Source organism: Rhinatrema bivittatum, chromosome 14 (genome assembly GCF_901001135.1).
Source record: "Rhinatrema bivittatum chromosome 14, aRhiBiv1.1, whole genome shotgun sequence".
NCBI lineage: Eukaryota > Metazoa > Chordata > Amphibia > Gymnophiona > Rhinatrematidae > Rhinatrema > Rhinatrema bivittatum.
In genome coordinates this window covers 76,465,433-76,492,581 of record NC_042628.1, presented here as the reverse complement: position 1 = coordinate 76,492,581, position 27,149 = coordinate 76,465,433, and the positions used below count along the sequence as shown (strand labels likewise).

Here is a 27,149-nt window from a genome sequence, read left to right as displayed (position 1 = left end):
ATTAGAACCATTATAAGCAATTAAGCCATAGCTATGTGAGTTTTCTGTTGGTAATGCTAAGACTGACCGGCTGATACAGTAAGAAATGCGGGACAGCAGGGGCTGGTATAACTGAGCGTCCATTTTGCTGACCGCTGACCGGCAAGCAGATTTTTTTTTTACTTTTTTTTTTTTTAAGTTTTGTTTCCTCCGACTTAACATTGCTAGGATATTAAGTTGGAGGGTGTACAGAAAAGCAGTGAGAATGGAAAGCTGCCTGGTATGTGTGAATGGTAACCTGCCTGGGTGTGGTTGTGGGTGGGTTTGTGTGTAGTGGTGAATGGTAACCTATCTGGATGTATATGGGTGAGTATGAATTGTGGCCTGCTTGGGGGGGGGGGGATGTGAATAAGAGCCTTCCTGAGTGTGTGTGAGAAAGAGAGAGAGACAGAAAGATCATGTTGGAGTGAGAGCCTGTATGAGGGAGAGTATGGGTATGTGGGAGTGGGAGCCTGCGTGTGTGAGACAGCATGTGAGAGTGGAGTCTGTGTGTATGTTTATGGAAATGGGAACATGTATAAGAGCATGTAAGAATGGGAGTGTGGATGTGAGAGAAAGTATATGGAGAGTGAGAGCGAGAGCCTGCATGTGAGAGAGCATATGAGAGTGGGAGCAGGAGCCTGTGGGTATGTGAGAGAGAGCATGCAGGAGTGGGATCCTGTATGAGAGAAAGCTTGTGTGTGAGCATGCAGTGAGCATGAGCCTGTGTGTGTGTGTATGGAGGAAGGAAAAAGACAGTAGAAAAGAGAAGAAACAGAATAAAAGAAACCTTGAAAAAGGAATAAGAAAAAGACAGACACAGGGAAAAAAAAAGAGACTGGGACCAACCAATTAGAAAAATAAGATCAGACAATAAAGGTAAAAACAAAAAGATTTTGCCTTTCAGCAATTGGAATATGCCATCTTTGGGAATGTGCATTTATTATATATTTGTATTTTGCTTTTTCTTCAGTATTTCAGAGTTCAGAATAAGATTTCTTGGTCTTTCTATTTCAGTTTTGCCTGCATGTTTCTGTTTCTAATTTGTAGTCCCTTATTAGATAAGGTCTGTCTGTGATGTGCATGTGTGACAACGCTGCGGTATTTTGATTAGCGGGTACTTTCTCTGTAGGGATTTTGTGCCAGTCTGGCTTGTTCTGTTTGCCCAGTAGGTCTTGTATTAGTGTTCTAGGGTCTGGTGTGTTTTACAGGCACACGCGCGGGAGAGCCTGTGTGTGTGAGAGAGGGAGTGTGTCTGAGAGCATTGGCATGTATAGAGAAAGGAAATGTGTGACAGAATGAATGTGTTAGCATGTGTGTGTGAATGAGAGAGAGAGGAGATAGCACCACAGAAATTATCTCCCCCAATCTAGGAAAATCTCAGGGGGAGTGGAAATCAAAAGGTCCCAGGTATGGAGAGCAGGAAATTTTACCCTTATTGGGTGTAATTTGATTTTTCTGTTTTGAAATATTTTAATGTTTTTTGGGGGGAACTAGAACTTTTTAAATAATTGGATGTTTTATTCATCAGATGTTTTGAAATATTTTATTGATGTTTGGAAAATATAACACATTTTTGCAAGTTTTTTTTTTAATTATTGGATGTTTGTCAGCTGTTTTGACTTTTATTCTTTTTATTAGTATGGTTTTTATATCTCTTGATTTTATTGCTTGATGATGTGCGAGGAATGATGTTTCTGTTTTTCCATTCTTGCACTACATAATTCAGTCTGGGTTTTGTTGCACATTTCTGTTTTGTTTTTAGTGAGGGTTTCTCTCTACTTTAAAGGCCCCACTTCTTGTGTAACTTGCATTCTTGCTGTGAAAATGTTGGTAACTTATCTCTGGCTTTTACGGCATTGTGGACCTCGCTTCCTCATTTCTGTTTTTAAACAGAAGTTTGCTCTTTATTTATTTCATTGGATGCAGAAAGTGGTTTTGAATGTTCCTGCAGAAAATATTTTTTCATTCACATAATTTATTTAAAAAGCTGTTAGTAGATTAGGTGATTATTTTAAGGGATTAGCTAATGTTCCCTCTAAGGACTGGGTTAATGTGAGCATGAAATTGATAGGCTTTTTGAGTGGTGCTCACAGGGTAGTGTAGGAGGGGGGATGGTGTTCTAGGGCACCTTTTCTGGTGCACCACCAGCTTCAGCAGTCAGCCTATGCCCCTGCCCCCAGGGTGTGCTGCACTCTTTCCTTCCCTGCCAGTGGTTACAGCAGCAGATTATGAAGCAGGGAAGCCAGGGGTCAAACCCCTCTATTGCTGCATGGCCTTATTTTACTAAGCATTTTCCCCATAGAGACAGAATGGGAGAAAACCCTTAATAAATCAGGTCCTTAGACTGTTAAGTGCTTTGGGGATAGTGAAATCCCTACAGTATCTTTGGCGTGCTGAAAAGTAGAATATAAATAATTTAATTAAATCTGATCCCCTTTCCTTCTCACCTCACTTCCCTCTCACCTCTTCCTCTCCCTTCCTTCTCTCCCTTCTTATTCCCTTCCCTCCTTCACTTTACGCTCACTCCTTTCATTCACTCCCCTCTCCTTCTCCACATTCACTCAACCCCCTCTCTTATGCTAGCAGGGGATTGGCCTCCCCACTGTTAAGCTCCCCACCCACGGTCGTCCCGCGCACGGGACCGCTCACCTTCGGGGTCACACAGCGGGTCCCGGTCCTGTCTCCCTCGCGACCCTTGTAAGTCCAGCTAGGCACCGGCGTCCAGCGGCAGCGGTCGCCGGGCCTTCGGTCGCACTCCAGGCCTCACGCCGGGCCTCGGCGTCTCAGCAGTTAGCCACGCCCGCGCGCAGACCTGCCACCTGATGTAGGTTCCAGGGCGGGGCCTAGTTCTGCGACGCACCCTGATTGAACTCATATTAAAAGGAAGTTCCTGGACTCACTTCCTTGCCTTGGCATGTGCTGCAATGCCTGAGGTGAAGAGATCTTGATCTGAAGGTTGTGGGTTCAAGTCCCACTCTCGGCGCTTCCTTGAATTGATTCCTCATTCGTGGGTCCCAGTCCACACATCCTTGATTCTAAGACCACTCGTTTCCAAGCTTGTGGGTTCAAGAATTCCAAGAGCATCTACATGTCGGGTCAGTTTGTTCCTGAGGTTTGCCCTTGCTTGTGTTCTGTTCCAGTTCCGTACCTGCTTCCTTCTTCCAGTGTTTGTTGTTTGTCTCCCTGGTCTTACCCCGGACTGACTTACTGGTAAAGACCTCAGCTTGTTCCAGACCTGCCTGCCTGACCTCTGGATCTTGACTCTTGCTTCGCTGGCCACTCCTTGGACTGATTCCTGGACTCTGACCTTGCTTGATGCTGGCTCTGTCCCTAGCCTTGACCTCACCATCTCTATATTGGTTCACTCTCCTCTAACCTGTTTTTCCAGCCTCGAACCTGACAGTGCTCCTCTAGTGTCTGTGGGCAGGCCGGACTTATACTCTCCCAGGAGACCCTGCAAGGCCCACTTAAGTCCATGCGGCCCGGGTTCCTACGGGCTCCTCCCGGGGGGGGGGGGGGGGGAACCGCGGGCTTCCAGTGGTGAAGCTCTACACTGCCTCTGTCTCCTTCCGTGCTCCGCCCACTGTGGACACTCCCTGTACTACCACAGGACAAGGGTCCACCCCCGAGCGCAACACCCACCAATGATGCTCTTCAACTGTGCAGGTCAAACCAGCTCTTCTTCCATGGTAAGAGGCGCCCATTGGAATGAAGGAACCTTCCGCAAACCCTGAATTGACCTCAACATACATGTAAGGCTGTAGATCCTCAACATGGCATTGCTTATTCTCTAAAAGTTTATGGATAAGCATTGCCGTTTTGTATTTAATTACCATTCAAGTGGAAGCTAGTGTAGGTAATGCAAAATAAGGGTGATATGGTCCTAATATTTGAGCCAGTCAGCTGAATTGTGAATGATATGGAGTGCTCTGAGTGTTGGCTGGCATCCCAATGTAAAACTGAGTTGCAATAGTCAAGGCTGTCTAACAGGACCCGAAGTACAGATCGAAATTCAGTTGGGCCTAACAAGGGCTTCAGTCTCTGCAATAAATGTAACTTAAAAAATCCAGCCTTGATAAGAGATTTTACTTGATCGTGGTTTGATGAGTTAGTCTAAAATAACACCAAGAAGCTCTACATGTTATTCAATTAGAATTTGCCAGTTATCCAAGCTGAAGACAGAGGGGACAATCTCAGAAGATGACCTCGGGTCAATCATAACTACTGTTTTGTTTTTTCGTATTCAGAGCTAATTTATACCCCCTTAATCAGACTAACGGTGAACCCAAAGCAGTTTGCAAAATAATCAATATTTATTTATTTATTTATTTATTTTTAGATTTTTTTATATACCGGTGTTCCTATATGAAATAAAGATCACATCGGTTTACATTGAAACAGAACATGAAAATTGCCAAAAGGCATTACATAGAACAAGGTTATGAAACTTGGAACAGTGTACATAAGTTCAAAATTTAACAATAACGTTGTAACATTGATGACCAAAAGATAAAGGAGAAAAAAAAAAAAAAAAAAGACTTAAACAATTAAGTTGACAGGTCTTATTGAGCATAAAAATTATAACGTATAAGTGAGAAAGTCTCAAGTGTCCTGCAGCAAGAGATTAGATACCGAAGTAGGTAGTGGTATGGAAAATGGGGGTTTGTGAAGAAGATATGTTCTTGCTGGTTGGAGGGGAAAAAATGATGATCATGGTCCTGGAAAAGCTTGGCTAAAGAGCCAGGTTTTAAGTTTTTTTTTGAATGAAGAGTGGCAGAACTCAAGCCGAATGTCTGGTGGGAGCGCATTCCATTGAATGGGGCCTGCTGTAGATATGGCACGTTTATGATGCGAGGATTTTGTTGAAGGTACATAGAGTGTGCCTTTATATGCTCCTCTGATGGGTCTAGAGGAGGAGTGAGGGCGTAGTTGGTTACATAATTGAAGAGGAGAGATATTGTGAATGGATTTATGAATTACGGTGAGTACTTTATATAGGATCCTTTGCTTTATAGGCAGCCAGTGGAGGAGCTTGAGAATGGGGGTGATGTGATCTCTTTTATTCGTATTGGTAAGGATTCTGGCTGCAGAGTTCTGTAGCATTTGGAGGGGTTTGATGGATGAATATGGAAGGCCAAAGAGAAGCGAATTGCAATAGTCGACTTTTGATAGAATAATGGCTTGTAGGACCATCCGAAAATCGTTGAAATAAAGAAGAGGCTTCAATTTTTTTAAGACTTGTAACTTATACAATGTAACAATACATAAAAATACAACAGTTCATCAATAATCAAAAAGTACCTCAGTTAAATATAATTATTAAAACAGAAACATAGCACGATCCTGGCCAGCTCTGCAGTGAGATTTGTCGCCAGCACAGCAGTAGTGATCCATTCCTTGCTGCAGGGGAGGCCAAGGCGCAAGAGGGCGCTGACCATTCTCTGTTTTTCTATAATTGAGTGAGAAAGGAGAATAAATAGCTGGGTTTGGAATCAGAGGAGTCTGTCACTTGTGGGTGAAAGCTCTGTAAAGACTCAGTGAGCAACATAAGTGGAAGAAAGGGAGACAAAGCGACGAGTAAAAGGGATAGCGAGAGACAATGGGTCATACGAAAGGCACTTAAACACCAAACCAAACCTGCTTTAGCAATCCAGAATTAAAAAACATTTGGACTGAGCACTAGAAAGATCAAAACTGAAAATCTCACTCAAGATCGAAAACACAGCCTAGAGCAATTATATCTGCTGGAAAGTGCAGTCAAAGAATGTCAAACACCATTAGACAGCACTATAAAACTACAGGAAATCGAGCAATGCCTGCAGACGCTCGAGAAAAGCAGGTGGCCCCGCTAGGACACGAAATGAAATGCTGAAATCTACGCGTCCAGGAAGCAGAAGGAAAATTATTCTGCCATCTGGTCATTTCCCTAAGACGTGGTCCAAAGGGTTCACCCAAAAGATTATAGAAGGATTAGTGTTAACAATAACATTGGCAAAATGTTCTGCACTGTCCTCAACAAAAGACGGCCAAAATTCCTAATGAGCAGCAAAACCATGCACAGCGCTCAGACTGCAATCCCAGCATTCCCTCAAGAAAAAGACCTTACGTACACTGCTGGCAACAAGGATTTGCCAGCAGTGTACATAAGGTCTTGTTGCCAGCAGTGTACATAAGGTCTTTTTCTTGAGGGAGCCTCTTGCCTTAGCCTACCTACCTAGCACAGGAAAGAAAAAAGGCAGGAAATCCTTGCCAAAATTAAAATAAACAATTCTGCAACCTATTTGCAGTTTGATTTCCATTGCTCAGTAGAGAACGAAACTTGTAATGCTACCGAGCCTGTACAGCTGATTCAGTTATGATTGCAAAGGACCCTGCAATTAATATTGTTATTGTGCCTGCAAGTTTAATTTTAATTTGATTATAATCCACCTTGGAAAAAGGAAGAATAGCACATGTTTTACATAAATAAACCTCCCTTCCTCTGCACTCAGGCAGGCCAATCCCCACAAGTGGGTTGTGCACCTCTACCAGCAGATGGAGACAGAGTAAAAGCTGACATCATGAACATATAGCCCTGCCCCGACATCAGTCCACCAGTATTCTCCATCTCTAGCAGACGACGGACATGCATTTCCCTTCAGGGGATTGCTTGTAGTAAAATAATAATAATAATAATAATGAGAAAAAGGAGATTTTTGGAGATCACTTGAGCTCCTGACGTGACACCTGTGGCTCTTTCCCTCAGCTGAGCATTTTCAGTCCAGAAGCCTACCTCAGGCATGGACTTTAAAAAAAAAAAAATGCAGTTGGAGCCAGAGGGAGGGCTCAGTGGTGACGGCTTGTGCCCTCTCCTGTAGCCAGAGACCCATTCGTGCTCTTAGCCAGGGAAGGCTGAGCTCGGGAACGCAAAAAAAAAAGAAGAGAAAAACGTGTCAGGAAGTTTTAGTTTCCTTCTTCCTTCCTTAGCGGGTCTCCTTCCCTGGGTGCTGGGTGTTCGGCGTCCTTTCCTCCCCCTTCCCTCTCACTTCTCTGCGGAGTTTAGTGTGGAGCAGAGATGGTGCAGGCTTGGTGGGTTGAGCAACCCTTGGCTAGGCCCCGCTCAAAAGGCTCGGTTTCTTCAGCCGTGTGGTAGGCCGCGGTGGCGTTTCTTCCGTGCACCAGTGGGTGAGCACACGGCGTGGCAGTGCACGGACGTAAGTGCACGTGTGCATGAATACTTGGGCGTGTAAGGCTGCGGCCTATATTTGGGCACATTCTTGAACATGGGGGGGGTTTATGCGCGTAAGTTATGCGCATACTATGTGAATCTCTATGGGTGTATGCTGTCTGGGCACATTCTGTTTGAGCGCAGGCTATCTGAGCACATACTATCTCTGGGTGCATGCTACTGCAGACACGGTTGTTGCATGCAGGTGGCTGTCTCACATGCAGTGTCGGACAGCTATGGCACCAGGGACATAGAGGTCTCAGAGTTCAGCTATCTAGGCGGCTTGCTATATAAAGGCATCACAGCCATCACTTTCTCTAAGCCTGTATCAGCGCTGTTTGGACAAGGTGATTTACCTATTACGGATGTGGCCAATGCTAGGCCATCTCTTCAGACTGAGGGGAATGGGGCAAAAGGCGATTCAACAAATATATCGCCTCCTACTTTATTTCCTGTGTCAGAGACATCTACGAGAGATGTAGTTTAGCCGGATAATGTTAAGTTTGGCAACACATCTCTGTGCAAGAATTGGAGTAGAGTCCTAATTGGCTCCAAATCCAGAGAAATGTCCCCCTCTTCCAGAGGGGAGAAACCCAAATCCCCACTGGAGTCATCAGACGTATCCTCAACCATGTTCAATTGATCATCATCAGCGACCCCCTCACCGCGATGCTTACACACAGAGGGCCCCAGTATGGATCCATCATTTTTCTGTGTGGAATTTATTTTTCCAGTGCCTTCAGAACTTTCTACAGCGGAGTTGTGGATCCCTTCTATGTTGGGTTCGCATCCTCGGGGCTCCCATTTATCAGCCTCTGTGGGCAAGCAGCATGGTGTTACCAAGTCTGTTGTCTCAGACTCTGAAGATGCTTGGTGTGGCTGGGGGTGACTCTTCAGATGTGCCCAAGAGGATCCCATATTGGTCATCCTACGCAAGGTGTTATATTTCTTTCCCTCTTGGATGCAATTCAAGAGTTGATTGACCTTGAATGGAGCACCCCTGAAGTTAACTTCAAAGAGGGGCATGCTTTAGCAGGATTGTACCCCTTGGATCGAAGTCAAAGGAACTTTTGTTGGAAGGTACTGTTTCCAAGCAAACCACCATCCCAGGATAAGGAGGGGTGTTCTGAACAATGCTCAGGATAGGCAGATTGAGGCTAACCTTACACAGGCCTTTGAGGCCATGGTGAGGAATTGTTTCTTGTTGTTCCCTGGCAGCTTGGACCGGGCTCTGATGGCAGATCGGTATAGAACTGGGGGCTACATTCTTAGCCAATGCGGGCTGTGACTTGGTGCAGATGGCTGCTCGAAAGTGGCTTCCATGATAGCAACTAGTCGCTAGATATGGCTATGAAATTGGTTGGCAGACATGGTTGCAAGTCCAATCTTGCAAGGTTACCCTTTCAAGGTTCTCTTCTATTTGCGCCCTTATGGAGGAGCCTCTACTCAAAATCTCATCCCTTCAGAATGTCTCAGCCTTTTGGCCTAGAAAGCCTTGTAAGGATGCAGGCTTCGGAACTGGGACTCCTCGATCTTCACAATGAAAGTGTGGGGACTCACCTATGGAGGTGGGTTCAGATTATGTTGGACCAGTGTGTCCTATAGGTGATAATGGACAGCTATGCTCTGGAATTCCTCCAGATTCCTCTAGATACCCCCTCCCCTCCCCCCCTGTTTTTTGTAATTTCCTTCTTATAGTTCGATATAAACCGATACGATGTTTCGACTAATATCAGTATAAAAGACTCTTTAAATAGATATAAAAGACTCTTTAAATAGATACCTTTTATGGTCTCTTTATGCCACGCTCCACAGAACAGAGTGGTGGTGGAGACTACATTCAGGAGGCTTTTGGCCTTGTATGCCGTTATTCCCAAGAAGGAGGAGGGATCCTTCAACCCATCCTGGATCTTAAAGAAGTTAATTGTCTTTAGCATTTGATTCATTTCTGGATGGAAACTCTGCGTTCCATAATATTGGCAGTACAAACAAGGGAGTTTCTCACATCTTAGATCAAAATTATAAAGGGGATGGAAATATTCCCCTATGAAAAAAGGCTTAAAGATTAGGGCTCTACAACTTGGAGAAGAGACAGCAGAATGGAGATATGATTGAGGTCTAATTCAATGAGTGGAATGAGGTAAATGCAAATTGGTTGTTTACTCTTTCAAAATGTACAAAAACTAGGGTATACAAAGTTACTAATTAATACATTTAAGACAAATAGGAGAAAATATTTTACTCAATGCATAACACCAATCTGGAATTTGTTGCCAGATACAGTAAAAGCTGTTAGTGTAACTGGGTCTAAAAAAAAGTTTAGATAAGTTTCTGAAAGAAAAGTCCATAAACCATTAAAGTGGATATGGAGAACTCCACTGCTTATCCCTGGGATATAACAGCTTGGAACCTATCAACATTTTGGGATCCTGCCAGGTACTGTTGGAAACAGCATATTGGGCTTGATGGACCTTTGTCTGACCCAGTATGGCAAAATTTTATGTTCTTATGATGGAGGCATACCTAACATTTGCCGGGAACATCAGCATTTCCTGAATCTTCTCATTCTGGACCGTCAATTTCATGTTCAAGCTCTGCGCTTTGGGCTGGCGATTACTCCTGGGATCTTCATGATGGTAGTAGCGACGTCTCTATGCAAAGAAGGCATCCTGGTACATTCGTATCTGTACGATTTACAGCTGTCTCAGACACTGGAATGTTTGTATATGATTCGACGTGGAGCTGTATTTCTACGGGAGAGTTGCATTCAGAAGTTAGTTGCTCAGGTTCTGGTTGTGAGAAGGACTATTACTCAGATGGTGTGGTCATATTTTCAGGTCCTGGGGTCGATGGCAGCTACTTTGGACATTGTCCCCTGTGTGAGGGCACTCCTGTGGTTCCTTAAATGCAAGTTGCTTTCCCAGTGGCATCCACAGACACAGGAGTGCATGATGTGATTTCACTTTCCCATGGCGATGCATGGTCAATTGCACTGGTGGCTATAGGCGGATCATCTCAGGAAGGGGATTTCCCTGGAGGCACCAGGCTGGTTGCTTCTTATGACAAACACGAGCCTTCTGAGTGGGGAACTCACGGTCAGAAGTTGGAAGCGCGTACAGTTCCACTGACATGTTGGTGGTTTGCCAAGCAGCTAGAAGCTCATGCAGTCATGGTAATGTCAGACAATGCACGACAGTGGCCTACATCAATCAAGGCAGAACCAGAAGTCTTTCTGCTTACGGTAGCATGCTGGGGTAGTCCATTTCAGGTTTTGCAGGAGTCCTTCAACAATACAGAGGTACCATGGTTCTTCAGTATTGGTAGAGGTCCGAGAGCACAGAATATTGATGCTCTCATTTGGATGTGGCCACGGGACAAGATGGTATATGCCTTCTTGACATGGCCACTGACAGGCGGAATCATTCAGAAAATTGCTAGCCATACTTCTGATGGCTTCGGACTGCCTCTGGAGGCCGTAATAGGTTAGAGGCTAATAGGTTAGAGGTAATAGCCATCTTTAGAGGCTGCCGGTGGGCAGTCCTCTAAAGATGTCACTCAGGACAGATCAGTTCCATCAGAAACCCATTCCACATGATGACCTGGGTTATTTTTGTCGTATGGTTTGGTTTGGCCCTCGAAAGCACTTGGTTGTTGAATTGTGGTTATCCTTTTGCAGTGATTTTCACTTTGCTCTGGGCCAGAAAGCTTTTTTTTTTTCTATGTTTTGGCTTTTGTTAGAAACATAGAAACATAGAAATGACGGCAGAAGAAGACCAAACGGCCCATCCAGTCTGCCCAGCAAGCTTCACACATTTTTTTTCTCTCATACTTATCTGTTTCTCTTAGCTCTGGTTATATTTCCCTTCCACCCCCACCCTTAATGAAGAGAGCGGTGATGGAGCTGCATCCAAGTGAAATATCAAGCTTGATTAGTTAGGGGTAGTAGGGGAAGTAACCGCCGCAATAAGCAAGCTACACCCATGCTTATTTGTTTTACCCAGACTATGTTATTCAGCCCTTATTGGTTGTTTTTCTTCTTCCCTGCCATTGAAGCAGAGAGCTATGCTGGATATGCGTGAAGTATCAGTTTTTCTTCTCCCCTGCCGTTGAAGCAGAGAGCTATGCTGGATATGCGTGAAGTATCAGTTTTACTTCTCCCCTGCCGTTGAAGCAGAGAGCTATGCTGGATATGCGTGAAGTATCAGTTTTACTTCTCCCCTGCCGTTGAAGCAGAGAGCTATGCTGGATATGCGTGAAGTATCAGTTTTACTTCTCCCCTGCCGTTGAAGCAGAGAGCTATGCTGGATATGCGTGAAGTATCAGTTTTACTTCTCCCCTGCCGTTGAAGCAGAGAGCTATGCTGGATATGCGTGTAGTATCAGTTTTTCTTCTCCCCTGCCGTTGAAGCAGAGAGCTATGCTGGATATGCGTGAAGTATCAGTTTTACTTCTCCCCTGCCGTTGAAGCAGAGAGCTATGCTGGATATGCGTGAAGTATCAGTTTTACTTCTCCCCTGCCGTTGAAGCAGAGAGCTATGCTGGATATGCGTGAAGTATCAGTTTTACTTCTCCCCTGCCGTTGAAGCAGAGAGCTATGCTGGATATGCGTGGCTGGGTTGGGATAAGTTCCTGGAGTCCATTATCAGTTTTTAACCAAGTAGACTTGGGAAATAGGCACTGCTCATGCCAGGTACGTGGCCATTGTTGGAAACAGGATGCTGGGCTCGATGGACCTTCAGTCTCACCCAGTTTGTCAGGTTTTTAATTTGTAATCATGCAGGGGGCACTCCAGGCTGCCGCTGGACACCAGGGATATCTTCTCAAGGTATGAGGGGGACCGAGGAAGACGAAGGGTGGGCCACCAGACTTCCAGGGACTTGTTTTTACCTAAGGGGTGGGGCATGGGGGCTGGGATGCTTGAGGTGGGGTTTGAACAGGAGAGGGGGAAGAACCAAGGGGGGAGGGGATATTTTATTCAATGGGGAGGGGTGGGGCATGGGGGTAGGATGCTTGAAGTGGAGGTTGTACAGGGGGAGGGGAAGAACCAAGGGGGGAGGGGATATTTTATTCAATGGGGAGGGGTTTGGGCATCGCTGCATCCCATGAAAACGATTTATTTTTATATTTTTATATTGGTGGGGGTCTGACAAGACCCTGGAGGGTATTTTTTCACTCTGGAGGGGGGAAGGTTAGGGCTGATAGGGCTCCTTTGTACTTTGTCCTGGAGCTTGTGTTAATGTCCCCCCTGCTCCTGCAGAAATGTTAGCCTCACCTGTCGTTTGTAGCGATCTTTTCAGGGATTCACGTGGCTTGTGGGATTTTTGGGCAAGCCCTGTTAATATATTTGCATTGAATTACTTAGGCGTGAGCTGCTTTGCATGGGATTTTGAAAATGTGTGCATGCAAATTGCATGCAAAGCAGCTCATCTTAATAGAAGTGTGTGTTGAGCTAAAATATTGCATGATAAACAGCATTTTTTGCATAATAAATGCAGTTTTTCCTACATTATACCCTTATTGCAGCTTAGTAAATATCAATGCAGGTAAGTGCTTGCTCTGCTGGGAAGCTTGGCTTCGATTGACACTATATACTTTTTTTTTTTTTCATTGGCGTACAGGAGCCGACAACTATGGCGGGCGAATACTCACCATCGTGATGCGGCCGCCCGCTCATTATCGCCACCCCCCCCCCCCCCGTCCCTTTTTTCCCCGTGGGCGATCATTTCGCTCTAATTACAGCGAAATGATAAATCTAGGCCTAAGCTAGGATTCTGTAGTTTGCAGACGACCCCTGCAGGCACCTCCAGAGTGGCTTCACCGGATTGGCCAGCAGTGCGCTGTAAAAGCCGGATGTGTACAGGGAGCTTTTTGGTTTTTGTATATTGAGTTGCAGTTTGGGGTATTGCTGGAGTATTCCCCACCGCCTGATGCAAGGGAAGAAATGTTCTGGGATGTGAAGGAGAACTGCCCCCGTCCTGGAGCTCAGGGAAGCCCCTCCATCCTGGCTGGCACTCCCCGGTCTGCAAGGGATCATCTTGGAAGAGTTGAAGGGGAGCGTTTTGGGATCCTGCTCCTGCCTCGGGATAAGATGCTGCTGTGATTCAGTCTCCCAGCTAAGGAAGGGACAGCAGGGATCTGACAGGGAAGAGGAGAGAAGACGTTGGCAGAGTTTTGTTCTTGTTTTGGGAGGAAGTCTTTGCCACCAGTTCCTGCCCCACTGAGGAGGAGGAGGAGGAGGAGGGAAGATTTTGGATTTTGAACATTTTATGGCACTTTCTACCACTAGAAGTCCAGCTCTTACCATCAGAGAAAGCAGGGTCAGTGCAAGCGCTTTTGCTGCCCTGTGCGTACAATTACTCTGCTGCCCTGCTCCCCTCCCCCCTCCCCAATTCATTCGGTCTCTGTCCTGGGCCCATCAAAAAATCTCAGCTCCCTCCTGCAATCTATATTTTTAAAAAATGACCCCCCCCCCCCACCCAAACAGAACTCATGGTCAAGGGAAGAGTATTAGGTACCCTAGGCAAACCTTACAGCCTTGCGCACACACACACACACACACACACACACACACACACGTTAGGTGTGTGAGCTTAGCCCTCAGAAAGCCATGAATAAACGGAATTACGATTACAATATAATAAACCTCCCGTTCCATAACTGCTTGCACTCAAACAGTAACAACTTTGATGAAATGGCATTGCACATATTTCACCAGGCCCTAGAACCCCAATACCCCGCCTATTAGGAAAACAGAACAAATCAGACTGCTATAGATCCCTACAGATAAATTACACAGTAGCAGAATACCTCACCTCAGTGTCACATGCAAAACACAGATCAAATACAGATTAAAGAGACCAGAAATGATAAATAGAAATATGCTGAGAAGAACTGAACTGGATCCCACTACAAGCCAGCCTCTATATGCAGAGCAACAATAGAAAAATAGAAACATTATCATTCTTCATAAAACATACAATAAATAGAAACATTATCATTCTTCATAAAACATACAATAAAAAAATCAAGAAATCAACAGTAGTAAAATCAGTCATAAAAAGAATAAATATTTCAAACCAGTTAACAAATAGAATATCCAAAATTTCCCAAACACCAATACAATATTTCAAAACATCTGATAAAAAAAAAATGCAATAATTAAAAAATGTTCTATTTCCCAAAAAACAAAATATTTCAAAACAGCAGAAACATCAAATTACATCCAATAATTAAAACTAATAAGTACATAAAAATCTCCTGCTTTCCATACCCTGGGCTCTTGTGATTTCCAGTCACCCTGAGATTGCCATGAATTGCAGGAGGTAGGGACACACAAACTTTATCTTCTCTCACACACACACACACGCAAACAATAACACATTTGTTCTCGCATACACTCCCTCTCTCTCATATACATGTCTATGCTCTCACACACACTCCCTCTCTCTCACATATACATGCTCTCCCTCCCTCAGAGACACATTATGTGTGAGTGTGCATGCATGTGAGAGCCTACATGTGACATATAGGCTCTCACAGACACACACATTCACATATGCACACAGACACACAGGCTCTCACACAAACACACACACACATATATTCACACACATAGGCTCTCTCAGGCACACACACTCACACATGCACACAAGCTTTCACACAGACCCACTCACACACCTCCACGGCCTCCTCTTCTTCAGGCCATGGTGGGATGAGCTCCACCTCGGCTCCACTAGCCTTCCTGCAATGGGGGCAGGAAGCCTCTCTGTTGCAATCGGCGGGGGCTGACCCCCATCGCCGACCGCACCTACCGGCAGTGGCAGGTTTCTTCGGTACTCTCTGCGCAGTCCTCATCATTGGCTAAGTCAGCAGGGAGCCAGCAGCATGGCTCCCACAGGGGTAGCCTTAGCCCCAATCTGACACAGGTGCTTGGCTCCTCCCCCCACTTATAGGAGCAGCAACAGGAAGTAGTTCCAGGCTCCCAGGAACCACTTCCTCACCTAGGACTATATAAGGAGGCTTCTGAAGGATTGCCAGTGCCTTGCAATAGGTCCAGCTTGGTGTGTCTCTTTCCTTGTGTTGATGTCTGCTTTGGGTACTGGACTCTGCCCTGCCTGCCGCCTGCCTCTGACCCTGCTTTGGGTACTGGACTCTGCCTTGCCTGCCACCTGCATCTGACCCTGCTTTGGGTATTGGACTCTGCCTTGCCTGCCGCCTGCCTCTGACCCTGCTTTGGGTACTGGACTCTGCCTTGCCTGCTGCCTGCCTCTGACCCTGCTTTGGATACTGGACTCTGCCTTGCCTGCCGCCTGCATCTGACCCTGCTTTGGGTACTGGACTCTGCCTTGCCTGCCGCCTGCCTCTGACCCTGCTTTGGGTACTGGACTCTGCCTTGCCTGCCGCCTGCCTCTGACCCTGCTTTGGGTACTGGACTCTGCCATGCCTGCCGCCTGCATCTGACCCTGCTTTGGGTACTGGACTCTGCCTTGCCTGCCGCCTGCCTCTGACCCTGCTTTGGATACTGGACTCTGCCTTGCCTGCCGCCTGCCTCTGACCCTGCTTTGGGTACTGGACTCTGCCTTGCCTGCTGCCTGCCTCTGACCCTGCTTTGGGTACTGGACTCTGCCTTGCCTGCCGCCTGCCTCTGACCCTGCTTTGGGTACTGGACTCTGCCATGCCTGCCGCCTGCATCTGACCCTGCTTTGGGTACTGGACTCTGCCTTGCCTGCCGCCTGCCTCTGACCCTGCTTTGGATACTGGGACTTTGTCTCTTTGCTGCCTGCCTCAACTCTGGACTGACTATACCACTGCCCTGCTGGTAACTCCGGCTGCCGGCCCTGAGGTTCATCTCCCACTGACGAGGAACCACGATGAGCTTTTTTACCTTGTCATTGCGGCCCAAGGGTTCACCGATTCATTGAATCGTAACACTCTCTTCGTGGCCTTTCCTCATTTTTGGCCGCCGGCGACCCCGTGGCCTCTCCTGCTCTGCCACCCCACACGTGCACCGCCCCGTGCAAGTGCATGGTGTGCACTCCTGCTCGCACCGGGCCTGAGAGAAATAGAAAGAGGATCCCGGGAGTGTTGGGATTTTCCAAGTGCCTGCCCTCTAGGACACAGACTCAGCCGCTAATCCTGAGGAAAGAGGTACGATAACCTTAGCCTGTTTGTTTGTTTTTCTGTGAATTGGGACTTCGGGCATTTTTGGTTGAAGTACATAGCCCATTCAGTCAGAGGTGCCCAAAACTAGTGAGGACACCTGAGAGAGCAACCAAGGAGCGAAGGAAGGACTCTGTGCTGGTCCCCACCCCCATGAGCCTGGAGCCCCCCCCCAAGGTTTATCCTGCACCCAGGGACTGTGTTTGTGTGAGAAGAGGGAGATCAGTGAGTAGAAGGAGCTCCCCAAAGAGGGGCTTACAGTAGTTTGGTTTTTTTTTTTGCATACAGCTTGGGATGAGTTTCCCTCTCTATAACGCCAGTACCTTGCTTTGTGGCGTTTGCTGCCACATTTGGCTTCAGTGGTTGCCTGTAACGTACTGCAGCCCTTGGGTTTATTTATAGAGAGCGAGACACGCGTGGAATGAGTTTGCTGCATTTTTTTGTTCCCCTTCCCCTCGGTGGCGCGAGCTCCCTGCGCTGCCCCAGGGCGCTGGGGACCGGGAAGGCTCGCGCTGCTCGCGGCGCAGGGAGGAGCCCGCAGCTCCTCCCCGCTCGCAGCGCTGCAGCCCTGCCGCCTGCAGGTGGAGATCTCCCTGTGCTCGCCAGCCCCGGCTGCAGCCAAAGTCTCCTCCCAAGGAAGAAGCCGCCTCGTCGATGCTATTGTGAGGAGGAGGGGCTGGGGCTGCGCCGGTCATTCCCTCTCCACCCCGCCGCAGGATCAGCAGCGGGGCTGGCGAGCAGGCGAGCGGCAGCGAGCCACCCCCCGCCGGCAGCATGGCAGCAGCAGCAGCAGCGCCCGGGCTTCTGCTCGCCCTCCTCGCCCTCCTCTCCTGGCATGGACGGACGCTGGGCACACAGGTGAGACCCTGCCGGGGAGGGGGGAGGGCAAGATGGAGGGGAAAGATGCAGAACCGCAGGGAGCTTGCAGAGAACGCCTCCGGCTGCAGGGCACCCAGAGGCTCAGGCAGAGCCCAGAGGGACCAGGCTAGAAAAGCCCATGACCCCCCGGAGACATCCCCTTGGTCCCCCCCTCCCCCCCGCTGATCTGCCATTACTCTGCCCACAGGACCCTGAAGGAGAGGAGGGGGAGGGGGAGAGGAACCTGGGGTGAGGGCAGAAGGGAGGATGAGAGGGGGGGGGGCGATCATGCACCATCCCATCTGCTCTCCCCCCTTTTTAAAGATCCTGTCATGCATGGAATCAGTCATTTCTTTTCCTGCACAGGGCCACCCTGCTCTTGCTCAAACACAACCAGGACTATTTCTGAGAATAGGCTGTCTCCAGTCTCCCAGTGCAGCATGGAAGATACTGGGTGCATGTAAACTGAAATCTCAGTATGTGATTGTATGCATTTTGTTTTTTCGGCCCTTCGAACCGCATTATGCATTCCTATGTGTATAAAAGCGAGTGTATCCTCTGTATAACATGTCTGCAGCGAAGGCGTGACGTGTTGTACACGGACACTGTGTGGGACGTGCTCTGTGCAAAGATGTCATGCATAATCCTGCAAGCAGAAGAGCTGGTGCTGAGGCAGAAGTCCGTGCACAATGGTTGTGCTTTTGCATCTTTCCAAACTGCCCTGCACCTCAGATCTGCCACTGACGCTCTTTGGGTTCGTTTTGCACATTGACGTATCCCAAATGAATGTTAATAACAAGATCCCACGCTAAGGTTCATGTGCTGACAGCCACACGCAAAGAACTTCCCTTTCATTAAAAAAAAAAAAAATGTGGGTTTTACATTTTTGGAGGGTGCTCAGTGCTAACCTTCACAGCCCCAATAAGACTAACACAAAATGAATCCACTTCTCTTGTTTTTTTCACGTTTCCTCAGTTCATAAAATTCCTATTTAAAAAAACAAACCCCAAACTATTTTTGTTCTCCTTGGTTCCTACAAACGGCTCATGTTTATGTACACTTAGCTCTCAGGCTCTGTACAGGATTCTGACACTTGCACACCTGTAGTGCGAGCGCCCTTCAAACATTTCATTTTTTTTTTTTTATGAAACACCTTGGTAAAACTGTAAATGTTTGAAATTCTTTGGTTTTCCGTAAACCATGGCAGGAATGCACCTCGCTTGTAAGCCAGGGTATGTTGGGTACCAGCTCAGCCTGTGAAATGTACTGCTAGTGCACCTCTTAATATATGCATTGTGCCCAAGAGCGCCTCCTCCTGCAGTGTATGGGAGCAGTACTCTGTGAATTATTTTATGCCTTGTAGGTGCACAGACGTTGCAGTACATTATTGCCTTGTCTGCAAGGGACCACATGATTATATTTAGTCCTCTTAATCTTTTCCTTAGCCGCTGTGACCTGTTTCCTGCTGCAGCGACTCCATGAACGTATTCCCCAGGGCCCTATAAACTGGCAGGGCTGCTGTTGTCTGAGGATTCGGCACTGCCGCTATCATTAGCCCGCGGTGCTGCTGAGGCTAAGGGTGGGCACCGTTTTATCATAGTTGATTTGCAATCAGCAAGGATTTGTCATTTTGCTTTTTTTTTTTTTTCATACTTAGGTAATAAGTAGTCTGCAGATCAGAGGTGGGCAGCTCTGGTCCTGGAGTGCCCCAAAGAGGCCTGGTTTTCAGGATATCCACAATGAATATGCATAGAAGAGATTTGCATACAGTGGAGGCCCTGCTTGGCATATTCATTGTGGATATCCTCCTCCAGGACCAGAGTTGCCTACCCTTGGTCTACTCTCAGCCTGTTTGTGACCCTGGCTGCGTAACTTTATCTCCCTATGCCTCAGTTTTTCAGGACAGGTTGATCCAGTCCTGGTTTTCTTACTCTGCCTGCATGCATTTTATTCATGAGGGACTGCTGCGTAGCACAGACTTCCCCCTCTCATGCAGAATTTGGCGCTCAGACGGAGAAGCAGTGATTTTAGCGTTGGGCCATAAAAGTAGGGATAGGGCTGCGTCAGCTGTGTGGGAAGCTCAGCTCACCAGTAGACACAATAGGCCTATGCCAAGGGCAGCACATTTTGGGGGTTCTCATATTTCATTTCCTATGGACCTCTAATCTAACCTCCCCTCCCCAAACCCCATCCAATCCCGGCCCAGACCCAGAGCCATCCTGGGTGGGGTTGGCCCTGCGTGACGGTGATAGCCCCAGGCCTGCTGTGCACGTGCAGGGAAGGCAGGGCCTATGTGAGCACAGGAGAGACAGGTCGGGCTGTGTGCTCGTAGGCCCTGCCTTCCCTGCACGTGCACAGCAGGCCTGATTCACTTCCTGCACTGCCTGCTCTCTTGCAATAGTCGAGCCTTAACCCTGAGGTCTGCAGTGAGTGAGAATGAAATCCTCGACCTGTGGAGAGGGCGGGAATCAGAGGTTCAAAGAATAGGATGGGGGGAAGGGAATTGGAAGTCCAGGGACAGGAGAGAATTTGGAAGTCTGTTGGGGGACAGAGGGAAGTCGGGGGAGGGAGCAGCATGGCACCATGACCCCCCCCAACAGTGCCGAGGGGTGGCAAAAGCTGAAATCCATCCTTGATTAGAAGACATAGATTGCTGCACTGTCTAGCATGGGCTGGGATGGAAGAGAAAGCAGGGAAAGGAGAAAGAGCTGGAAGAGAGCACGGAGGAAGAGAGGGAGTTGGGTGCTGAGCTAGGGATGGGCAGGGTTGGGGAGGGAGAGAGCGCGGAGGAAGAGAGGGAGCTGGGTGCTGAGCTAGGGATGGGCAGGGTTGGGGAGGGAGAGAGGTGTTTCAGAGTCTGTTGGGGGTGAGATACATTTACAATGCTGCAGGGGGAATTCTGCCCCAAAATTTAAACATTCCACAAATTTGGATAACCTTTCTCTAATGCTAACAGAAATTAGGGAAGCTAATAAACTTAGCAACCCAATAATAATGGATGATTTCAGTTTCCCCAGTATTGACTGGTGAATGTCACATCAGGACAGGCTAATGAGGTGAAGTTCCTGCATGAAATAAATAACTGCTTCATGGAGCAGCTGGGATAGGGAGCTCTTTGAGTCCTAATCCTTAGTGGAACACAGGATTTAGTGCGGGAGGTAACTGTGTTGGAGCCACTTGGGAAAAATGGTTAGGAAAAAAACTGAAAGGAACAACTGCAACGGTTAAAAGTTTACATCAGGCATGGACTTGTTTAAAAATGCCATCTTGGAAGCCCAGATCAGATGTATTCCACGCATTAAAAAGGGTGGAAGGAAGGAAGGCCAAATGACTGTCTGCATTGTTCAAAGGTGAAGAACATCTTTCAAAAAATGGGAAAAGGATCTGAATGAAGAAAACAGGAAACAGCATAAGCACTTGCAAGTTAGAGGCAAAGTATTTATAAGGAAGGCAAAGACAGAATTTGAAAAGCTACTTGCTGTGGAAGCAAAAATGCATAAAAACCTTTTTAGGTACATTACATAGAAACATATAGAAACATAGAAATGATGGCAGAAGAAGACCAAACGGCCCATCCAGTCTGCCCAGCAAGCCATGCACTATATCCTTTTTTTTTTTTCCTTTTTCTCTCTCCCACCTGTTACTATTGGCTTCCAGTACCCTCCAGCCCTAATTCCCCTCCACCCCACCACCAATGTAGAGAGCAGCGCCAGATCTGCATCCAAGTGACATCCAGCTCAATTAGGGGTAGCAACCTCTGCAACAAGCAGGCCACACCCCTGCCCCATACTCTTACCCACCCCTGGTTTTTGTTTTTTTTTAGATGGCAGCCCTCCATCCTTCCGCTCCGTGAAGGTGGAACACCAACCACTGGCCACTGGCATCCCGCTCCGTGAATGCCTCTGTGGCTACTGCCATTCAAAGCAAAAAGCCTATGAATGAATCAATTGGATCATTAGATGACTGAAGGGTAAAAGGGGCATTAAAAGAAGACCAGGCCATAACAGAGATGCTAAATTAATGCTTTGCTTTGGTCTTTACTGTGGAAGATGTAAGGGAGATACTGATGCTAGAAATGATATTTAAAGGTGATGATTCAGAGGAACTGAAGCCAATCTCAGTGAACCTGAAAGATATATAATAAGGCAAATTGACAAGCTAAAGAATAGCAAATCTCCTGGACAGGATGGTGTGCATTCCAGAGTGCTGAAAGCGTGAAAGATGAAATTGCAGACTTACTATTAGTAATCTGTAAACTTTCGTTAAAATCACCTACAGTACCTGAAGATTGTAGGGTGGCCAATGTAACGCCAGTTTTTAAAAAGGTTTCCAGTAGCGATGTAGGACTCTACAGTCTAGTGAGAATATTATAAAGAATAAAATTACTGAACATATAGGTAGGTATAGTGTAATGGGAAAAAGCCAACAGGGATTTAGCCAAGGGAAGTCTTGCATCACCAATTTGCTATTATCTTTAGAAGGCAAGAATAAATGTGGATAAAAGTGAGCCAGTTGATACAGCGTATCTGGATTTTCAGAACATGTTTGACAAAGTATCTCATGACAGACTCTTGAGGAAATTAAAAAGTCATGGGATAGGAGGCAGTGTCCTATTATGGATTGAGAGCAGAGAGTAAGGCTAAATGGTCAATTTTCTGAATGAAGAGAGGTGAATAGTGGAATGCCCCAGGGATCTGTATTGGGACCACTGCTTTTTAACATATTTATAAATGACCTAGAAACGAGTGAGATGATCAAAAGTGCTGATACAATATTATACAAAGTTATTAAATCACAAGAGTTGTAAGAAATTGCAAGAAGATCTTCCAATACTGGGAGACTGGGCATTTAATGCGGACAAGGAAAAAGATTTTGGTTTCATTGGGACAGAGCTATATCAGGGTACAAATTATATCGCAATGATAGTGAGGATCAACTTGGTGGGGGTGTGGCACTTTATGTCCGGGAGGGTATAGAGTCCAATAGGATAAAGATCATACAAGAGACTAAATGCTCAGTAGAATCTATATGGGTAGAAATCCCATGTATGTTGGGTAAGAGTATAGTGATAGGAGTATTCTACCGTCCACCAGGACAAAATGGTCAGACAGATGATGAAATGCTAAGAGAAATCAGGGACGTGAACCAATTTGTCAGTGCAATAATAATGGGAGATTTCAATTACCCCAATATTGACTGGGTAAATGTAACATCAGGACATGCTAGAGACATAAAGTTCCTGGATGTAATAAATGATTGCTTCATGGAGCAATTGGTTCAGGAACCAACAAGAGAGGGAGCGATTTTAGATTTAATTCTTAGCAGAACGCAGGATTTGGTGAGAGAGGTAATGGTGGTGGGGCCACTTGGCAACAGTGATCATAACATGATCAAATATAAACTAATAACTGGAAGGGGGACAACAAGTAAATCTGCAGCTCTAACACTAAACTTTCAAAAGGGAAACTGATAAAATGAGGAAAATAGTTAGAAAAAAACTGAAAGGAGCAGATGCAAAGGTTAAAAGTGTTCAACAGGCTTGGACATTGTTTAAAAATACAATCCTAGAGGCGCAGTCCATATGTATTCTGCACATTAAGAAAGGTGGAAGGAAGGCAAAACTATTACCGTCATGGTTAAAAGGTGAGGTGAAAGAGGCTATTTTAGCCAAAAAAACATCCTTCAAAAATTGGAAGAAGGATCCATCTGAAGAAAATAGGATAAAACATAAGCATTGTCAAGGTAAGTGTAAAACATTGATAAGACAGGCGAAGAGAGAATTTGAAATGAAGTTGGCCACAGAGGCAAAAACTCAAAATAAAAACTTTAAAAAATATATCTGAAACAAGAAACCTGTGAGGGAGTCGGTTGGACCATTAGATGACAGAGGGGTTAAAGGGGCTCTTAGGGAAGATAAGGCCATTGCAGAAAGACTAAATGAATTCTTTGCTTCCGTGTTTACTAATGAGGATGTTGGGGAGCTACCAGTTCTGGAGATGATTTTCAAGGGTAATGAGTCAGACGAACTGAACCAAATCACTGTGAACCTGGAAGATGTAGTAGACCAGACTGACAAACTAAAGAGTAGCAAATCACCTGGACTGGATGGTATGCATCCTAGGGTACTGAAGGAACTAAAAAATGAAATTTCTGATCTATTAGTTAAAATTTGTAACCTATCATTAAAATCATCCATTGTACCTGAAGACTGGAGGGTGGCCAATGTAACCCCAATATTTAAAAAGGGCTCCAGGGGCGATCTGGGTATAGACCAGTGAGCCTGACTTCAGTGCCAGGAAAATTAGTGGAAACTATTCTAAAGATCAAAATCGTAGAACAAATAGAAAGACATGATTTAATGGGACACAGTCAACATGGATTTACCCAAGGGGAAGTCTTGCCTAACAAATCTGCTTCATTTTTTTGAAGGAGTTAATAAACATGTGGATAAAGGTGAACCGGTAGATGTAGTGTATTTGGATTTTCAGAAGGCGTTTGACAAAGTTCCTCATGAGGGGCTTCTAAGAAAACAACTAAAAAGTCATGGGATAGCAGATGATGTTTTTCTTGGATTACAAACTGTTTAAAAGACAGGAAACAGAGTAGGATTAAATGGTCAATTTTCTCAGTGGAAGGGAGTGGACAGTGGAGTGCCTCAGGGATCTGTACTTGGACTGGTGCTTTTCAATATATATATAAATGATCTGGAAAGGAATATGACAAGTGAGGTTATTAAATTTGCAGATGATAAAAAATTATTCAGAGTAGTTAAATCACAAGCGGATTGTGATACATTACAGGAGGACCTTGCAAGACTGGAAGATTGGGCATCCAAATGGCAGATGAAATTTAATGTGGACAAGTGCAAGGTGATGCACATAGGGAAAAATAACCCTTGCTGTAGTTACACGATGTTAGGTTCTATATTAGGAGCTACCACCCAGGAAAAAGATCTAGGCATCACAGTGGATAATACTTTAAAATTGTTGGCTCAGTGTGCTGCAGCAGTCAAAAAAGCAAACAGAATGTTAGGAATTATTAGAAAGGGAATGGTTAATAAAACAGAAAATGTCATAATGCCTCTATATCGCTCCATGGTGAGACCGCACCTTGAATACTGTGTACAATTCTGGTCACCGCATCTAAAAAAAGATATAGTTGGGATAGAGAAGGGCAACCAAAATGATAAAGGAGATGGAACAGCTCCCCTATGAGGAAAGGCTGAAGAGGTTAGGTCTTTTCAGCTTGGAGAAGAGACGGCTGAGGGGGGATATGATAGAGGTCTTTAAGATCATTAGAGGTCTTGAATGAGTAGATGTGAATCGGTTATTTACACTTTCGGACAATAGAAGGATCAGGGGGCATTCCATGAAGTTGGCAAGTAGCACATTTAAGACTAATCGGAGAAAATTCTTTTTCACTCAATGCACAATTAAGCTCTGGAACCTGTTGCCAGAGGATGTGGTTAGTGCAGTTAGTGTAGCTGGGTTCAAAAAAGGTTTGGATAAGTTCTTGGAGGAGAAGTCCATTAATGGCTATTAATCAAGTTTACTTAGGGAATAGCCATTGCTATTAATTGCATCAGTAGCATGGGATCTTCTTAGTGTTTGGGTAATTGCCAGGTTCTTGTGGCCTGGATTGTCCACTGTTGGAAACAGGATGCTGGGCTTGATGGACCCTTAGTCGGACCCAGCATGGCAATTTCTTATGTTCTTATGTTCTAGATAATATGATGAAACCCTCTGCTCGGTTTGCATCTCTGGCCAAGAAAGCAATAGACTGCTAGGAATTATTAGCAAAAGAATGGAAGTAAAATAAGAGAATATCATAATGCCTGTGTATTGCTCCCTGGTGAAACTGCACCTTGTGTGCAATTCTGGTCACCTCAGTTCAAACAAAGAGATAGTGGAATTAGAAAAGGTACAGAGAAGGGCGACCAAAATGATAAAAGATATGGAATGATTCCCCTTTGAGAAAAGACTTAAGAGGTTAGGTCTCTTGTCTTGGAGAAGAGGCAACTGAGAGGAGATATGACGGAGGTCTATAAAATCACGAGTGGAACAGAACGGGTAAATGCAAATTGCTTACTCTTTCAGAAAGTACACAGACTAGGGCACGCACAATGAAGTTACCGCATACATTTAAAACAAATAGAAAATATTGTTTTACTCAATGCATAATTAAACTCTGGAATCTGTTACTGAAGGATGTGGTAAAAGCTGTTAGTGTAGCTGGGTTTAAAAAAGATTTGGACAAGTTACTGAAAGAGGTTTTGTTCCCACCAGCAGAGATCCTCGTAGAGCCACCTCTTTGTCTTATTTAGTTCTGCCTCTCCCTCAGCTCTGGGCCTTTCCATCAATCCACCTTGGCTCCTTGCACTGGCCTACCTTGTTTTATCTTACTATTGTGTGGCCTTTATGGCCTCTTGCTCCGCCTTGTCCTGTGGCCTCCCTGACCTTCTAGCCCTGCCTTCTGGCCTCCTTGGCTTTCTTCCCTTGTCCTGTGGCCTCCATGGCCATCTTGCCCTGCCTTGTGGCCTACACACTTTCTAATATCTCTTGGTCCTGCTTTGTGCCCTATTTGAGCCCGCAGTCCATGCTTTCTTGTTTTGTCTTTTTTGTTCCTTCCTGTATTTTAGCTCCTGGTTATCTGTCTTTGTATGCTCCTGTGTCCTGTCCAGTCCTGTGTAGTCGACTCCTAAGGTTTGACCTGCTTGATCGTTCCTGTGGCCCCTACTCTCTGTGGGCCTTCTGGCCTAGCCCTTATCTCCCATTACTGCCTTGCCTTCAGGTCCAGGCCTTGTCTCCAGTTCCAGGCCCTGATTCCAGCCCAGGCCTGGTCTTCAGCTCCTGCCTTTTTCCAAATCCTGCCTGTCTCCAGTTCTAGCCTTGCCTTCCTCCAGTTCCTGGCCTGTCTGTCCTCCGTAGCCTGGGCTCAACCCATGAGGGAGGGGGTTGGTCAGGCAGAAGACCTTGTCCTGCTTTTTTCTGAAATCCTGCACCGCTCCTGCTGGGGCCTGCCTGACTGTGACAAGTTCATAATTCATTATTAAGGTGGACTTTGGGAAATCCACTTCTTATCCCCGTGATAAGCAGCGTGGAATCTATTGATCTTTTAGGATCCTGCTGGATTGGCCACTGTCAGAAACAGGATACTGGGCTTGATGGATCTTTGGTCTGACCCAGTATGGCAATTTCTTATGTTCTTATGTAATTATTACTCAAAGACAGTGATTATATTGCATTATTTTAACAAATTAAAGTCTTCAGAATTTTAAAATATTGTGTGCAAAATTTTCGTAGTCTTGATTTCCATGAGAAGAGTAGGTCTGGGTAAATCCTGGCCTGGATCAGCCTGTTCTGAAAAAAATGGAGCCAGTTGGCATCTCCACGAGTCGGTTCTAATTTTAACTCCGTGTCTGTCTCTCTGTGTGATCTTGGGATGTCAGTTTATGTCTCTGTGCCTCACTTTAACCATCTGTACTTGAATAATAATTACTGGAAATGGATTTATTGTAGCAAAATCAACAAGGCTGTGACAGGGCTCCCTCTCCTGTGAGCAGTTTAAATCATACCTTGTACCCCGAGAGCAGTGGTTAGATCTGACTGGTGCCACCTGCTGGTGGAAGAAGTCATGCACACTAAGTCCCTTAAAAAATACTAAAAATAGAGCAATCTAACCTAAGTATAAGCTAAAACCAGTAACAATGTGACTACAAATCAAAGAAGAAATCCAGTGCACAGGGAAAATTAAATATTGCGATCCAACCCATAAGCCAGGGGATGGATGCTGAGCAGAGCTCACTCTGCACTGCCCACAGGCTGGTGCCGGTGGACACTGCGACCCGCTGTTCTGCTCAGATGCAAGAGCCCAGCATTGCCTGGAACAGGACCCCAGAGCCAGAG

At 45.9% G+C, this 27,149-nt stretch overlaps 1 protein-coding gene across 4 annotated transcripts in view; it reads left to right on the top strand.

Annotated features, from left to right (window-relative positions):
* Positions 1-17,030: 17,030 nt before the first annotated feature.
* Positions 17,031-27,149, top strand: part of APLP1 (amyloid beta precursor like protein 1) — a 141,633-nt gene continuing 131,514 nt past the window's right edge. For 2 of the 4 annotated variants that reach the window (XM_029576080.1, XM_029576077.1), the window contains exon 1: positions 17,033-17,244. In XM_029576080.1, coding sequence (XP_029431940.1) covers positions 17,161-17,244 — 84 coding nt within the window. In that variant the 5' untranslated portion in view covers positions 17,033-17,160. Of the gene's footprint in view, positions 17,245-27,149 lie in introns of all 4 variants that reach the window. The other 2 variants (XM_029576079.1, XM_029576078.1) reach the window with 2 other exon arrangements.